The following is a 16984-nucleotide window of genomic DNA, read 5'->3' as shown; positions in this document are numbered from 1 at the left end:
CTGTCCTTTCCCCATTCCCCCATTGTCCTCATCCATAGGTGCACAGTTTGTGTTCAGTCTCTTCCCCCACCCCCACTTGCCTTTTCCCCGAGAATCGTCAGCCCACTCCCTTCCATACCTCTGATTCTATTATATTCAACAGTTAATATTGTTCATCAGATTTTTTTAATCCTCTTGGTTTTTAGATTCACTTGTTGATAGATACATATTTGTTGTTCACAATTTTTATCTTTATCTTCTTCCTCTTCCTAAAGAACCCCCTTCAGCAATTCATATAATTCTGGTTTGGTGGTGATGAACTCCTTTAGCTGTTTTTTTATTTGTGAAGCTCTTTATCTGTCCTTCAATTCTGAGTGATAGCTTTGCTGGGTAGAGTATTTTTGGCTGTAGGTTCTTGCTATTCATCACCTTGAATATTTCTTGCCATTCCCATCTGGCCTGCATGGTTTCTGTTGAGAAATCAGCTGACAATCGTATGGGTGCTCCTTTATAGGTAACTACCTGCTTTTCTCTAGCTGCTTTTAATATTCTCTCTTTGGCGTCTACAGCCATACCACCCTGAACGCGCCCGATCTCGTCTAATATTCTCTCTTTGTCTTTTGCTCTTGGAATTTTAATTACGATATGTCTTGATGTGGTCCTCCTTGGATTCCTTTTGTTTGGGGTTCTGCGGGCTTCCTGGACTTGTAAGTCTATTTCTTTCCCCAGGTGGGGGAAGTTTTCTGTCACTATTTCTTCCAGTATTCTTTCGGTATCTTTCTCTCTTCTTCTGGGACCCCCATAATTCTGATATTAATTCGCTTGAAATTGTCCCAGAGGTTTCTTACACTATCTTCAACTTTCTGGATTCTCTCATCTTCTTGCTTCTGTGGAGGACTATCCCCTGGCTCTTTGTGTTCTAAATCTTTGTCTTGATTCTTGCGATCTTCCAGTCTGTTTTTAGGACTCTGTGTAATATTTTTTTTAATTTCAGACAAGGTTTTCTTTATTTCTAGTTGATCCCTTATTATTTCTAGTTGCTCCCTTTTCATATCCTCATAGGTCTCATTTATTTTATCGGCCTTTTTTAGGATATTGTTGAATAACCTTATAACTGTAGTTTTGAACTTAATGTCCAGTCTTTTCTTTTCCTCCATCTTCTTCCTTTGTGTCCTGCCTCTTGTCTGCATTTTAGTTGTTTCCCTGACTTGATAGGATAGCTTTGTGTGCTAGGTGTTCTGATAGAGCCCTGTAGCACAGCCTTCCCAGTTACCTGCGGTGGACAGTCTTGGTGTAGCCCTTTGTGGGCTGTGTGTGCAGTCTTGTTGTTAAGCCTTGCTTATTGTTGGTATCACTGGGAAGCGTTGATCTCCAAGCCAATTTGCTGTGAGGATCAGCAGTGTCTCAGCTAGGAGGGCTTCTGTAACTCCGCTTGGATGGGGCAGGGTCTCGGGGTGACACAGACAATCTTTGGTTCCCTGTCAGTCTCGCCTTAGAAAAGTCCTGTTCGCGGTGAGTTTTGTAAGATTGGTTGCAGGCGCTCACACCTCTTTGATAAAGGCGCAGACAAGCTTTGGATTCTGGCCAGTCCCTCCTTAGAGAAAGCCAGCCTCCGGGAAGGCTTCTGTGCTCAGCCACAGGTAGGGCAGAGTGTCAGGCTGGTGCAGACAAGCTTTGTTTTCCCGTCGGCTCCTCCCCAAGTCCCACAGTAATGGCCTCTGGTTTCACACACCTCCAAGAGATCTCTGCCCGCTGCCTGACAATCTGGCCTCTCCCTGACTGAGGCCGTCTATCAGAGCAATAGGGTGATTCTGTTTTCCTCTCAAATAAGAAAGCCAGCCGCATGTTAGCTGTCAGCCCTCTCTGCGCGCCTGAAGTAAGCTAGTAGGGAACTCAGCCCGGCCCGCCCTCTCTGCGTGCAGGAAGTAAGCCAGCAGCAATCTCGGTCCGGCCCTTCCTTTCCACATGCCAGGAGTAAGCCAGTGCCTTTTCACGCACACAGTTTTCCGTACCTTCACAGTTCCTGAGGTTCAGCGTGCCTTCTCTTTCCTTCCCAGATGGTAGAGCCTCCTCTCAGCTAGCTGTCAGGCGCTTTGGGGCAATGCCTCCCCTGCTTTCCAGTTCTAAATTAAATTTTGTTGTAGTAGGCTACATTTGGGTGTCTACCCTATGCCGCCATCTTGGTTTCTCTGCATGTTTCTCTTTTATTAGGTAAGATTAACCAATAAATGTGTTGAATGAATGAGTGAATGAATTACATAGATTGAACATATGCACGCTAAATTGTGATGAGCCAGGCAGAGTCTGGAGAAGGGGATTTGGGAGGATGGCAGAAGGAACTGTGGTATCACTCAAGCAGCAGTTTTGTTTGAAACCATGAAAAGTGTGGAAGGAGCCGAAACCGGTTTGGCTCAATGGATAGAGCGTAGGCTTGGGGACTGAAAGGTCCCGGGTTCGATTCTGGTCAAGGGCATGTACCTTGGTTGCAGGCATATTCCCAGTAGGGGGTGTGCAAGAGGCAGCTGATCGATGCCTCTCTCTCATTGATGTTTTGTTTTTGTTTTTTTAAAATATTTTTTATTGATTTTGTACAGAGAGGAAGGGAGAGAGATAGTTAGAAACAGGCCCGACGCATGAGAATTTGTGCAAGAGTAGGCCTTTCTTCCCCCCGCTGCCAGCACTGGCTTTCCTCTGGCATCCTGGACCCAGGCTTCCCTCCCTCTGGCCACCCGCAGGCACCTGGGACAGGGGTCAGCTTACCCCAGGCCGGCCGCAGGCACCTGGGACCCCAGGCTGCTTCCCCCAGGCCCTGGCTTTGTCAGGAAGGACGTTTTGACGTCCGGAAGGTCATTCAGCTGTCTGGTCTAATTACTATACTACCCTTTTATTATTATAGTTACAAAGTGAAAATAGCCCAGACGGTGAATGGTTAAACAAACCAGGGTACATGCATACCATGGCATACTACTCGGCAATAAAAAAGAACAGACTATCAATACTGGCATGGTACTCAGGGGAGTCATGCAAAGTGAAAGAAACCCATTCCAAAAGGTTGCACACTAGAAGATTCCATTTATATGACATTTTAAAAATTACAAGTGTTTGAAAGAGATTAAGATATGGGGCCAAGAGAAGCTTGTTCCGGTATGATGGGTAGTATGAGGGGAAGTTGTGGTGATGAAACAGTTTTGTATCTTGTTTGTGGTGAGTTATAGAATCTATTTATATGGCTGGTAAAAGTGCATGGAAAAAAGTACATGTAAAACTGATAAAATTTCAGTAAGCTCTATGAACTGTACCAAGAGCCATTTCCTCTTTTGATATAATGCTATAGTAATGCAAGATGTCATTGTTGCAAGGTGGTGGAGGGTATACATGACCTCCATGCATAATTTTTGAAACTTGTGGTAAATCAATGAATATTTCGAAATAAAGAAGATAAAGAAACATAGAGGGGAGAAATAGGTTAAGTACACAACTCTAAATTATGTCAGTGACACTTTAGATATAAGAAGCTAATAGAAAGTTTAGCATAGGTTTAGACCAGTGAAATGATCAAGAATCTCATACATACTGCAATGAATATGGCACTCTACTTGATAAAGGTGTTAAGTTTGTTTATAGAAATGAGCATCACAGCTTGTGAGTTACTCTGAAATGGTAGAGAAATTATCAGGGTACAGGGAGCAAAGCTTGGGTTTTAATGTAGTCCAGGAATGGAGTCCCTACTCTATAATTTTCAAGCTCTGCAAATGCCTAATATAAATTCTAGAGACTGCCATGAATGAAGGGGAAGACTGGACCTTCTGGTCTTGGCCCTGGTGGCTCATGTTGGGACAAGGGAAGAGCAATCCAAGACACAAAACATACAAAGTGCAATGTAACTCTTTAATATGGATATAAACAGGGATCTTGAGTGGGAAAAGTACAGAACAATTGGCTGGCTTCAGGTAAAGTTTGGATTCATGGTCAATCCGGCTTCAACCTTAGTCATGGATGCGGCCTCAGGTTGCAAGAGAGTTATAACAAATATGATGAGGATGAAAATGAGAGCAGCTAAGGGCTCATTTCCCGGGTTTTGTTTACAAGTCCTAAGTTTCTGCATGAAGCCCTCCTCTGGGATCTTGTCCTTTATCTAGAAAAAGTCAAGAGAGAGAATTGTGAAGACAGCAGAGCAAGGAGCACTGAGATTCATCCCCAGGCCACCTGACATGTCTTTTTTGCCCTGCTGAAAGCCTGGGACCCACTTCCTTTTATCTCTGCACTCTCCGATTTCACTTTTTAACGAGGAAAGGACTTTAAGTTTGTTTGTCATCTCATCATTGTACTAAAAGCACTTATGGTGGGGGTGGACAGATGACTTCCATTAGGACCAAGTGGAGACACTTTGGCCTTACAATGTCACTGCTAAATCTTGCCATCGAAAATTTACCAAGATGCATGCACCAGAAAGACTAGGTGGCACTCATGTAATGCTGAAAATGCAGTGAAAAGACCAATAATTATCAACTGGAGGCCTGGTGCATGAAATTCATGCACAGGTAGGGTCCCTAGGCCTGGCTGGCAATCAGGGCCAATCGTGGCCTGCCTTCCCCTTGGTGTTAACTACTGGCTGGGGGCCTTCCTTTGTTCTGTGCCACCCCCTGGTGGTCAGTGCACGTCATAGTGAGAGGTCAAATTCCCAGTCAGTCGAATTTCCAAGGGGATAATTTGCATATTAACCTTTTATTATATAGGATAATATTTATAGACTACTGGAATTTAACTGCTTAATATACAGATCTTAGCAGTAATAAGGTAGCTTAACATACACTTAGAGGAAACTACATTTGTGCTAATAAAAAGAAAGAAATATCAAAATATCAAAACAGTGTATACAGTAGGAAAACTGGGTTTTACTAAGTACCTCAAGGTACTAGCATAAAAATTAAGTTTTTTTTTCACATGTGAACTTTTGTTAAAAAGGAAATATATAAAATAATTACTGTAAGTTCCCACTATGCAATCCTCCCAACTCCCTCCTATCCCCACGAACACCCGTCACTCACTTTTGAGACCACTAGAAGCTCATCCCAGATGGGGTGGAGAAGACTTGTTCCATTCTCTGCCTCTCCTGAGAGAAGGTGGGCCCAGTGATGAAGGGAGGTGTGGGCACTTGGGTGGAAAATGCATTCTGAGTCTTGTTGGGAGTGATATCCCTCACAAACAATTCCTCATTTATGATACATAGGCTGGAGGAAAAATGGACTTTCAGACAACTCATGGATAGACAATCCCACACCCTCAACAATGATCCTGCTTCCACTGCCACTCAGCAACCAGATTCCTCCCATACCTACCTGTTATCTGCTCTCCAGACTACTTACCTGGTAGCTCTGTCCCTCTCACAACCACACCCTTGGAGAGATCGTCAACAAACTTCACTAGATTTGTACCCCTAACCCCATTGCATTTACTCTGTAAAACAGCTCAAGGGAGAATGTAGTCTAATCCTATTTTCAGAGGAAGACATAGTGTCAGAGAGCGGTCATGCAATTTCACTAAGTAAGTCTAGTGAGTGTTGGCACCATGAAGAGAACCTGAAAGAATCATGAAACACTTTCAGTGTTCTAACTCCAGAGCTCATGCTCTTGACCCTCATGGAGGACTGTTCCTTAGATATACCTTTTAGCTTTCCACAACACTAAGAAAGCCCCAAGTTCATGTATTGCCACATTCCTAGCCCTGAGTCCAGTCTGGGCTGCATGTTCCCACCCATAACACAGTACTTACCTGAAATTGTTGGCAGGGGTAGCGATGCAGGTCCGGGTGAAGGCACACATAGAATTCTGAAACTCTCCTTCTCCTTCAACAACAAACATCAACACCCATCTTGGAGTTACCAATGCTTTACACTCTCAGACAGTGTTCCCCAGTCATGATGGGACTCCATATTCATGTTCAAGGGCATAACTGTTTACTGGGAGTCCAGGCGTCTGGAATGGGGATGGCAACAACAGCAGCAACCTGCTCCCATTGACACAGACCCGACTATATGGGAGACCTTGGGACAACAGTTTCACAAGTTCATTTGATTCATTTTTTTGCAGCTACCCACGAGGTGAGTATTATTAGTTGCATTTGGTTAGGTAAAGGGCCCATGTTCCCACAATCAGGATCTGGGATGACAGACATTAAACCCCACACCTGTGTACCCAAAGCCACCGCTGTGTGGGGCTAACAGACATGGACACAGGTCAGACCAGATGGTTTGGGGACAGACTGGAAGCAGAACACACACGGGATAGTAATAAAATGGAAGGGATCTGGGAAGCTGAGAGAGTTCTGAGAGGGAGCCCAGCCAGAGGGAGGTAGCAGTAGGGCATCTGGGGAGGGGACTCCACACACTTACCTTCCTTGAATATCCCATGGACACGAAAGAAGAACAGGCTTTCCTGAAACGGAGGAGTGCAGTTGCTCAGCCGGTCGCAAGTTTAACATGCTTGATCTACACCTATCACCCACCTGCATCTTTCTGGGCCTACCTGGGGGATGAACAGGATGCTTTCTGACTGGAACCAAATGTTCACGATAAAGGAGTTGAGGTCATGCTGTGTTTTGGGAAACATACAGAGGGTGCTCACAATGTCATGTTTTGTATATTTCAGCAGCTGACAAGGCGGATCTGTGAGGGAAGGACAGCAAAAGTCAGGGTTGCCATTCCCTGGGGCCTATGACTGACCCTTCATGGCCCCCCTTTTCCCTGCCCAATCTTCCCCACCCACACGCACTGGGGTTGGGGTCCTGGAGGTTCCTCAAATTCCTGTTATTCTTGAAGTACTGAAACAAGCTGTATCTAGGAGAAAAAGAGGAATAGGATGTGGAGGTCTGGCCATAGGGGTGTTTCCATGAGCTGAAAGGTTTCTGCTGGAAACACCTGCCCCCCAACAGAAAAAGAGTTTGAGCTGTGATACTCACGGGGCTGGGTTGTCTGGGATGTAGGGAACAGTCAGAGAGAAGCAGGCCTCATTGTGATAAGCACTGAGGAGATTCCGTCTGTCTCCAAAGTCATAGATAAAGTAATATCTGTGAGGACAATGAAGATAGTATACCTCTATGGACTGGACCTCAAGGATGACTTGAAAATTCTCAGGGCAGACCTGTGCTTGAGTGGACTGAACTGTCCTAGTCCTTCACAATCCTGGTAGTTCCAGGAGTACTTACTGCTGCAGGAAATGCAGGACTTGATTCTTCAGAGCATCAGATCCTTTATAGTTATCCTGGAATCAAAGACATTTGAAAAAGAAAAAGATATTTGAGACCACCTGGCTGATAAAGCCTCCCTTACAATAACCCAAATTTTGATCTTTCTCACCTTTATTAAAGGCTTTATTAAGTAGGGTCTGTCAATGTCAATGATAATTGGTGGGTATAAATCATGTCCATCCTGGAGAAGGGAAGATATGTTAGCAGTACAGACCAGGGAGGTGGTCTTGGTGATTAAAAGAAAGGATGTGGCCGAAACTGGTTTGGCTCAGTGGATAGAGTGTTGGCCTGCGGACTGAAAGGTCTCAGGTTCGATTCTGGTCAAGGGCATGTACCTTGGTTGTGGGCACACCCCCAGTTGGGGGTGTGCAAGAGTCAGCTGATCAATGATTCTCTCTCATCAGTGTTTCTAACTCTCTATCCCTCTCTCTTCCTCTCTGTAAAAAATCAATAAAATATATTTGAAAGAAAGAAAGAAAGAAAGAAAAGAAAGAAAGGAAGAAAGAGAGAAAGAGAGAGAGAGAGAGACGAGGGAGGGAGGGAGGGAGGGAGGGAGGGAGGGAGGGAGGGAGGGAGGGAGGAAGGAAGGAAGGAAGGGAGGAAGGAAGGAAGGAAGGAAGGAAGGAAGAAAGAAAAGGGAGGGAGGGAGGGAGGGAGGGACCAGGAGATGGTGAAGGTCAGAGGTCAAAAGCAAAAGAGCCTGCCCAGCTGGCATGGCTCAGTGGTTGAGAGTCAATCTATGAACCAGGAGGTCATGGTTCGATTATTGTTCGGGGCATATGCCTGGTTGCCAGCTTGATCCCCAATGTGGGGTGTGCAAGAGGCAGCCGATCAATGATTTGCTCTCATCACTGATGTTTCTATTCTCTTTCCTACTCCCTTCCTCTCTGAGAACAAATAATAATATATTTTAAAAAGAGTGAAATAGCTATGGGCAAGATTCCAATGGGTGTCTGCATCATAATGTCCTGGAAGTCTACTGTTTTATGCAACTTGTGTATGTGTGTGTTTTTGTATGTTGTTTCTCTTTCCCTCCCTTCTTCCTTCCTTCCTTCTTTTGCTGTCTCTCCTTTCCTCTCTCCTTGTATATACAATTTTCACAGAGATCACATTCATGTCTTTTTAAAAAAAATCTATGTTCCCCAAAAGGTAAGAGTCTAATGGAAACATGTAATACAGGCAAGATACAAAGGGCTTGAGGGCAGGTGTGGAGGTTGTTGATATTAGCAAGAGAAAACAATGAATGTAGGTACTTACCAAGCGTAACAACTTGGGGAAACATGTCCTGATGGCGCTGTCCAAATCCAAAAATAGAAAGAAGTGGTTGATAAGTTTGGGTTACAATGCTTCCATTTACTTAAAACACTGATGGCATGAACAGAGACAGGTGTTCTGCCCACCCAGCAGCTTCCTTTACCCTCCTCAGTCTCTGATTTCAAAGCTTCTGGGTTAACTTCCCTGTTGACCACTAGCCATCTACCATATGGAATCTCTGAAACACACAGTCTTCTCACCTCTCTCCACACCTTCATATTCATATTACTCTTTTTTCCCTTCCTCACCTCTTCCCTTTCTCTCTCTTTCTCCCTCTCCATTCTCCTGGTTATTCCTTCTCTAGTGCCACAAGACACAGCATTTGGATCTCAGACTCCAGGGCTTCTTACCTCTCCCTGCCTCCTTTTCCTTCCTCTAGGCCACCACTGATGGCTCCAGAAGAGGGAATGTGATGGGGGCTAAAGACTCTGCCACCTCACTGGGGGTCCAGCATCCTGTCAGGAACAGGACATGGCCCAGAGAAGGCCCAGGACTCTGGGGTAAGGAAGGAAGTGAGGGAGGGAAAAGGAAGGGAATGAAGATAGCAGAGTAAGGTAGGAGCAGAGATTGGGAAGGCACAGAAGAGTAGAGACAAAGGAGACAGAAAAAGGGAAGGGAAACAAGCTCTGCCCTGGCAGTGGAGGTGGGACCAGGAAAGGAGAGAGAATAGAAGGGACATGGTTCCCTTGCGGCAACCTTTTCCTTCAACTGCCCCTGGCTGGCCCTGGGTCTCCAGGTAGGAATGGAAAACATGCACCTGTTGGCCTCAGGGCCATGGGATATTGGTTGAGCTTTTGTCACCTGTCAATCTGAGCTGGGCATGGGAAATGTACCACCCTCGGGATCAGGAAACCTTCCTCAGAAAGAGTAAGGATCAGTCCCCAGGGTCAAGGTCTGAGCACAGGGTCAAGGGTCTGTGGCCCCCTCTTATGTTCATCACCTTCTCTCCTCATGGCCCTTGTGTACCTATGTCTGTCTTAATTGGTTCTTCTTTTGAGGAATCCTACCTGCTTAAGGTTACCCAGGGGTCCTCTGAAGGACCAGACAGGTGATGTGATATGTGGAGGGAGGTCCAGTGACCTGACAGGACTGCCCTTCTGTCTCCTCATCCCCTTCTGCCCTCTGCCTTCCACTGCTGCAAGAGGCCCTCTGCTCACTGACCGTGGCTCACTTATGGCCCCCAACTCTGGCTTCTACCAAGAATGGCCCCTCCTTGATATTGTACCTAAAGGAATACAAGTCGCGATGACTGCCACCCGGAGCCTGGGCCCTTAGCATGGGGCAGAAAAGTCGCCACATTCACCTGGGATTCTAGTGGAGAACCTTTATATGCAAGGGAAAGAAGGTTCTTCCCAAAATAGTTAGGGATACTCTGTTTCCTCTCAGAAGCAGGAAGGACTGTCTCACATGCATCTGTGATGGGAGGATGTTTCTCACCCCACATCAGCAATATCTGCCTGAAGGCTCAACACTCCTAGTCCTGGTGAGCGGGCAGCCCTGTATCCTGGAGCGCATTCTTGGTGGGCATGCTAGAGAAAACTATATGCAGAGTCAGGAGCCATACCCCAGACCATGAGAGCTGGTGAGCAGTTCAGAGAAAGGGTAGGAGAGCTCTAAGTATAGGTGAGGGCTACAGAGAAGAGAAGGTAGGACTTCTACTCCTACCAGAGGACCAGGGCTGCCACCATCTGTGACGTGGCACTGTCAGAGCTAGTTTATGCTCCCAGGAGTCAAAGGACCCCATAAATGATGAGAGGGGCTCACACTGACCTTATGTAAGTGGACTGGTCTGGAAAGGTGCTGCACAGAGGGTTATCTTCCAGCCACAGATCTTCCAGTTGCAGGCCTTTGATTTTGCACAACTCCCAGGTAGAGTTAAGCTGAGAAATATGGGGGGAAACTAAAAATAGTCCGAGGAAAAAGGGACATACCAGCCCCTGAACCCACAGCCCACTCCCTTCCCCACAGGTACCTTCGCTTACCTCCTGTCATCACTCTGATGAACACTACCACCCACTCTCAACCCAACTTTGATCAGTCCCTCTTCTCACCTCATTTTTGGAAAGGTTCAAAATCTTGACTGTGGGTACCATCTGTACAATATCAGACAGGCCATCCAGCTGGCACAGTCTGTTGTTGTTCAAGTTCAGAGACAACAGCTTTGGGGTAGAAGAGTCAGAGTGATCCTTACTATCTAGGACCTGAGAGACAAATCTGCCCTCTGTCCCATCTGTCCCAACCCCTACTGTAACACCAGCACTGGGTCTAAGGCCTCACCTCAGGGAAGTCCATTGCAATGATCTGCAGGGTGGCAGCCATGCAGTTTCTTCTGTTCAGGATTATATCAACACCATGGTCCACCAAGTCTTCAGGAAGCCAAGAATAGGAAATAAGAAGGCTGAGAGAGGTCCAGGACCAGCACCAAAACCTCCCTTGTTTTCATCCCTAAGTCTCCCTCCCAGGCAGAACCCTCTGCCCTCAAGTGCCCTAGAATTACTGCTGTCAGACATACCTGAGTCATAGCGGAGCCACTGGAGATCAAGAGCTTTCTGAGAGACATCATATCGTTTGTACATGGCCAGCTGCAGAGTGAGATGGGGAGAGAGGGTCTGAGGCTGTGGTGGTGACAGGGAAATCAGGGTGAGGAGGAAAGGGGGGGGATCTTAGGGCAAACATGTACCCTTGAGTCTGCATTACCTCTAGCTGTTCCATTATTTCTGGCTCCAACTTATCCCGCACAGAGTAGGGTACATCAGAAGTACTGACAGAGATAGCTATCTGCAGGAAGAAGAGAATGGGTTAGCACCACAAATCCTCGTCCTACAGAAAGTAACCAACTCCTGTCTGTCCTCCTGCACAGGAACTAAGGACAGATAAAGACCTCGACACATACCTTTTGGTTCTCCTCATCATAAATCTTGTTGCTGACATCCTCCAATGCAGAAGCAGTGCAAGCATCCTGAACAAAGAACCGGGCCTTGTTTTGCACGTAGTGGAACTATAGGGATTGAAGCAACAACCATAGTGTCAGAAGCCAAAAAACCCACTGAGCCATCTCTCCGCCTTCCCTTTACCCCCTCATCTGGCTTCACCATCCTCTCTTACGTCCACTGGAGTGAAGGGGACACTGCAGTGGTTCTGGATAGAATCCATTAGCCATGTCCTGTCATACTTTCTTCCATAGGGAATCTAAGGGCGAAAAGGGCATGGAATCAGGAGGGACAACATGAAAGAAGGCTGGAGAACAGACCCAACACAGTGTTCTTTTCCTACCTTCTACTGAACTTTAAAGGGCTTCTAAAGTAAAGACCACTCACATGGTTCTTACGTTTGTGACAAATATGGAGTTCTTAAATCCATTATCTCTCCATTTATTTTTAAAAATATACTTTTATTGATTTCAGAGAGAAAGGGAGAAGGAGAGAGAGACAGAAACACCAATGATGAGAATCACTGATTGGCTGCCTCCTGCATGCCCCACATTGGAGACTGAGCCCACAACCAAGGCATGTGCCCTGACCCAAATCAAACCATGACTTCTTGGTTCAGAGGTCGATGCTTAATAACTGAACAACATGGGCTGGGCTATTATCTCTCCATTTGAAGCTCTCCTCCCCATAAACAACTTGAGTTAGACATTTTCTTCCTTTTATAAAGTTCCAGGAGATCCTGTCTACGACACTGCTTGCTCCTCTGAGAAGTTTTTCACAGACTCAAGCCCCCATTACCCACATCCAGCTTGAGCCAAACTGAGACATCTAGTGTGGACTTGCTCCATTTTCTTGACAGTAGTTCCACCTTTCCTTTTAGACAGCCCCTCTGTTTATCATATAGTCAGCCTGTTTCCTTATGTTGCTTCTCTGAATTTTCCCTTAAATTGTTAATAAGAAGGACAAATTGGAAACTCTCCCCAGCAAAGTACCGAGTGTCTCTATATGAGACCAACACAATCCACCTGATCTTTCTCTTCTGCACATGCCATACATTTTTTTCAGGATACTCACTGTGACCTTGAACCAACTCCTCAGGGTTTGAGCTTCTATCTTCTTCTCCACTTCACTCCTGAGATGTGTTTTATTACTCCACAGAGTAACAAGCAGAGAACCTTTTCTATACAATTGCACTCTCCTCCTGATCTTTCCTCTCCTATAGTGAGTGTTGCTATGGGGAAGAAAAGGTTAACCATGAATGCTAAGAAAGTCTTCTATACATCCTTCATCTCTGACACCAGGACTACAATTAGGACTGATCAACCATGATTTCACTTCTAACATTCTTCAGTTTTCCAGTGAGAGAAGAAAAGGAAAACCATAGACAGTGAAATAGTTGCACAGCCCCATGGGATGCTACATGCAAACCAGGCTGCCTGGTCACTTACTGTCTGACTGGGTACCTCTGGACTCCCCTCATCTCCATGTTTCCATCATCCTTCAGGAGGTGTGGAGGCTGAAGCTCATATCCACCATGTTGATAACGATGGGTCTTGTTGCCAAAATTATGTCGTCTCAAAGAATTCCAACTTTTCTTCCTTTCTTGAGGTGCATTACCATCATCGTCTTCTGAAAGAAGGAACAAAAATATAAGTTTGAAGACATATTTGTGTCCACTTACCATGTACCATCTCTTAGGCTAACACCATGGCAGGGCAATAAAGTGCCAACCTGCCCTAAGAAACCAATCCCACAAACCCCAGAAAGGAAAATCCTCTGCCTGTCCAGATAGGAGAGCCTTATCCTACAGATGGTGCTATCAGGGGGGAAATGGTGCAGGATGAGGGAGGAGGAGAAAGAGCTGAAAGAGAAGAGGATAGGGGAGGATAAGGAGGTAACTGTTGAACCTTTTATTTTTAATGGAGGAGGATTTATAAAGAAAAGAGGTGTATGCATTCTTGGTTTAGATTGGACACCAGCCATACATCAGGAAGGCTGTGCTTCCTTTACCATTGTAGTACAAGCTTTAATGTCAGATGGAGCAGAGATACCAGCCTCCTAAACTGTCCTCCTCTCTCTTGCCTTGCCCTCAACAAAACTCTACTTGAAATGTCCAGAGTGAGCTTTCTCTTTGTCCAGTCTGAAATGCCTTTGAGTTCAGGAGACAGCTCTTCTAACCTCAGCTCTTCTGTAACAAGGGTCTGAATGACAAACTGGAATTGTTTCAACTACCATTTCCAAATCTCCAGGGATTCGTTTCTCTTTCTGTTATTGATCTCCAATTTGCTCCTTCTGTGGTCAGAGAACATACTCTGTGTAATTTCAATTATTTTTAAACTTGTGGAGTTTTTTTTGTTTGTTTGTTTTGATGGCACAGGAGATGGCTATCTTGGTGAATGTTACATAGACACTTGTACTGTACTCTACTGTTGTTAGGAGGAGTGGTCTATTTGTCACCTAAATCCTGTTAGTTCATTGAGTTGTTAAATCTTAAGATCTATATACTGATTTTCTCTCTAGCAATTCTATCACTTGCTGAGAGGGGGTATTGAAGCCCAACTATTATTATGGACTTCGCTATTTCTCCTTTCAGCTCCATCAGTTTTTGCTTCGTATACTTTTTTAATTTTTTATATATATTTTTAAATTTCTTTATTAAGGTATTACAACAGGGTCAAAAAGTATACGAAGCAGTTTTTTGCTTCGTATACTTTTTGACCCTGTTGTTTGGTGCATTCACATTTAGGTCTCCCTGGTGGATTGCTCCTTTTATCATTGTGGGAGCGTCTCTTTAATAAGTTTCTTGTTTATTGGATTTTCTACTTTATTGGAGATTGTAGCCACAAATATGCTCATAAAGTTTCTTGGTTATATTTTACTCTATATTCATTCCTAAGTTGTGTTGATATCCACCCCTGGCCCTGACAAACACTCCTGCCAACATATGTAAATCAACATGTGGAAGGATTTGGCAGGTTTTTGTTGTTTTGTTTTTGGCATCTATAGAAATAAGATGGTATCAATTGTCTCTCTCATACGTGGATTCACTAGAGTATTTTATTTTTATCACAACTGAAACTGACAACACTGGTGGTTTGGGGGGACAGGAAGATTATGGGAATTAGACTTTTAGAAACCAGCTTCCTTTGGGTTCTAATATTTAATATTCTCTAGGTTTTTGTGTTGTACATTAATTACTCCATATTGCCTCAGTGCAAATTATAAGTAAAAATCCATTCACTGCTGATAATTCCAACCAGGCCTCATGTGAATTCCTCTGGGGAGTCATTGCTGTCACTGTGTGGTCCACTGTCAGGACAATCCTATAACTCACAGCCTTTAAGATGTTTCATGTGTGGCAATGGAAGTGAAATTGAGATATTCTGATCTCTTATATCCTTGCTCATTTAAAAAAAAAAGGTTTTATATTTTTAAAGAGAGAGAAAAACATGGATGTGAGCCTCAATTGGTAGCCTCTCACATGCACCCAAACTGGGGATCAAACTTGCAACTAAGGTAGTATCTGTCTTGAATGGGAATCGAACCCACAAACTTTTGGTGTATGGGACGACACTCCAACCAAATAAGCCACCTGGCTAGGACACACATTGTAATGGTTTTTTATTGATGACACATTGTAATTTTTATTTGCATGTCTCTGTTGGTTAGTGACGTTTCCTTCTATTCCTTGCTTGTGGAGTTAAAAGTTATGGAAATATGTTGAATCGTGTCAAATATTAACAGCTTCTTCCATACACCCATCTGTTTTCTTTCTTATTTTCCAGGGGACTTGTAGCAACAAATATAAATAGCACCTATTTTTTTCCTTGTTAAACACCAGATATTGTGCTAAGTGCATGACCTAGTAACGCTAAGAACTTATGAGGCTTATTGAGTCACAGGTATTTCTCCAGGGGGTTTCAGAGTAATCCCATATATTAACTCAATTCTTGAAATTAACTCATGAATTACAGACTGTTACAATCCTCAATTTAAGAAACAAAAATGTATGTGAGTCACTATGAGGTCAAAGATACCTGATCCCGACCACAGAATTTATCAATAGAATTCAAACACTGACCAAGCTCACTTCAAATCCTATGCCCAGAACCAATAATGTGTGGCTCTGTGTTAAGGCTGAAGTGAGCCCTGGGACTCACTCAAAAGCTATTAGGTAGTGATGGGTACAGAGTCTGGGACCAACATGCCCTGACCTCCAGCCATCTGTCAGAGAGAACATCATTGCACACTGTTCCCCTGTACTGTCTCTCTGTTCTCAGAGTCTGTGGGAACTGTTTCTAACATGTGAGATGGTATGTCCTTGTAGTCCTGACTTGCATTTCCCAAATAGCTAGTGAGGTTGAATATCTTTTTATGTATCTGTTGGCCATTTGTATGTCTTCTTGGAAGAGTTGTCTGTTCAGGTCCTCTGCCCATTTTTAAACTGGATTATTTGCTTGTTTAGTGTTGGGTTATATGAGTTCTTTATCTATACTAATAAAAGGGTAATATGCTAATTAGACCAGGTTGACTGGACATCTTCCAGTCATCCAGTCCTCCTTCTAGACAAAGCCATAGTGGCAGGAACTGAGGCAGAGGTGGTAGGAACTTAGGGGCAATCAGGCTGGCAGGCAGAGGGGTTATGGGACAGCAATCAGGCCAGCAGGCAGAGGTGGTTAGGGGTGATCAAGCTGGCAGGCAGAGGGGTTAGGGGCATTTAGGCCAGCACACAGAGGCAGTCAGGGGTGAACAGACAGGCAGACAGAGGTGGTTAGGGGCAATCAGGCAGGCAAAAAGAGTGGTTAGGGGTGATCAGGAAGGCAAGCAGGTGAGCAGTTAGGAGCCAGCAGTCTTGGATTGCAAGAGGGATGTCAGACTGCCAGTTTAGGCCTGACCCCACATCGAACATCCCCAGAGGGGTCCTGGATTGAAGAGGGTGTAGGCCGGGCTCAGGGACGCCCCCTCACACCCCTCTCCATGAGTTTTGTGCACAGGGCCTCTAGTATCTATACTAATAAAAGGGTAATATGCTAATTAGAGTGGGCATCTTCCAGATGTCCATTTGGACAAAGCCACAGTGGCTGGGAGGCCCAGGGCTCAGGCAGCCATGGGCTCAGGCAGTTGTGAGCCCTGGTGCCTGAGGCCCAGGGCTCAGGCAGCCGTGAGTACTGGTTGCTGCAAGGCCAAGGCTCAGGCAGCTGTGAGCCCCAGTGACTGTGAGACCCAAGGCTCAAGCCTCAGAACCGCAGCGGTCAGCAGTGGCAGTAGCAGTGGGGTGATGGGGGCAGTGCTTTCCCCTGATCAGCACAGTCACCTCATGCAAAGAGAGGCCTGACTGCAGTCACCTCCCCACGGGCCTAAGCCATCAGTAGGAAATTCTCTGAGGGCTCCAGACTGTGAGAGGGGGAGGCCGGGCTGAGGAAGCCCCTCCAGTGCATGAATTTTTGTGCACCAGGCCTCTAGTATTTTCTATATTAACCCCTTGTTGGAGCTGTAATTTGCAAATATCATCTACC

At 45.2% G+C, this 16984-nt stretch overlaps 1 protein-coding gene across 1 annotated transcript; it reads right to left on the bottom strand.

The window, feature by feature from the left end:
* Positions 1 to 5033: 5033 nt before the first annotated feature.
* LOC118720236 (nuclear RNA export factor 2-like) lies at positions 5034 to 13159 on the bottom strand. Its single transcript, XM_036440122.2, has 19 exons — positions 13150 to 13159; positions 12917 to 13097; positions 12543 to 12600; positions 11644 to 11727; positions 11426 to 11536; positions 11236 to 11316; positions 11051 to 11120; positions 10816 to 10904; positions 10590 to 10697; positions 10309 to 10418; positions 8482 to 8518; positions 7334 to 7405; positions 7183 to 7238; positions 6937 to 7044; positions 6744 to 6814; positions 6517 to 6643; positions 6371 to 6408; positions 5752 to 5824; positions 5034 to 5210 (listed from the first exon to the last, which is right to left on the bottom strand). Exons 1-19 carry the CDS (start codon positions 13157 to 13159, stop codon positions 5039 to 5041), a joined length of 1656 nt encoding a protein of 551 aa, XP_036296015.1. The 3' UTR covers positions 5034 to 5038.
* Between the last annotated feature and the right edge of the window lie 3825 nt (positions 13160 to 16984).

The sequence above is a fragment of the Pipistrellus kuhlii genome, unplaced genomic scaffold (genome assembly GCF_014108245.1).
Source record: "Pipistrellus kuhlii isolate mPipKuh1 unplaced genomic scaffold, mPipKuh1.p scaffold_m20_p_16, whole genome shotgun sequence".
Lineage (NCBI taxonomy): Eukaryota > Metazoa > Chordata > Mammalia > Chiroptera > Vespertilionidae > Pipistrellus > Pipistrellus kuhlii.
This window is presented reverse-complemented; position numbering and strand designations above follow the sequence as displayed.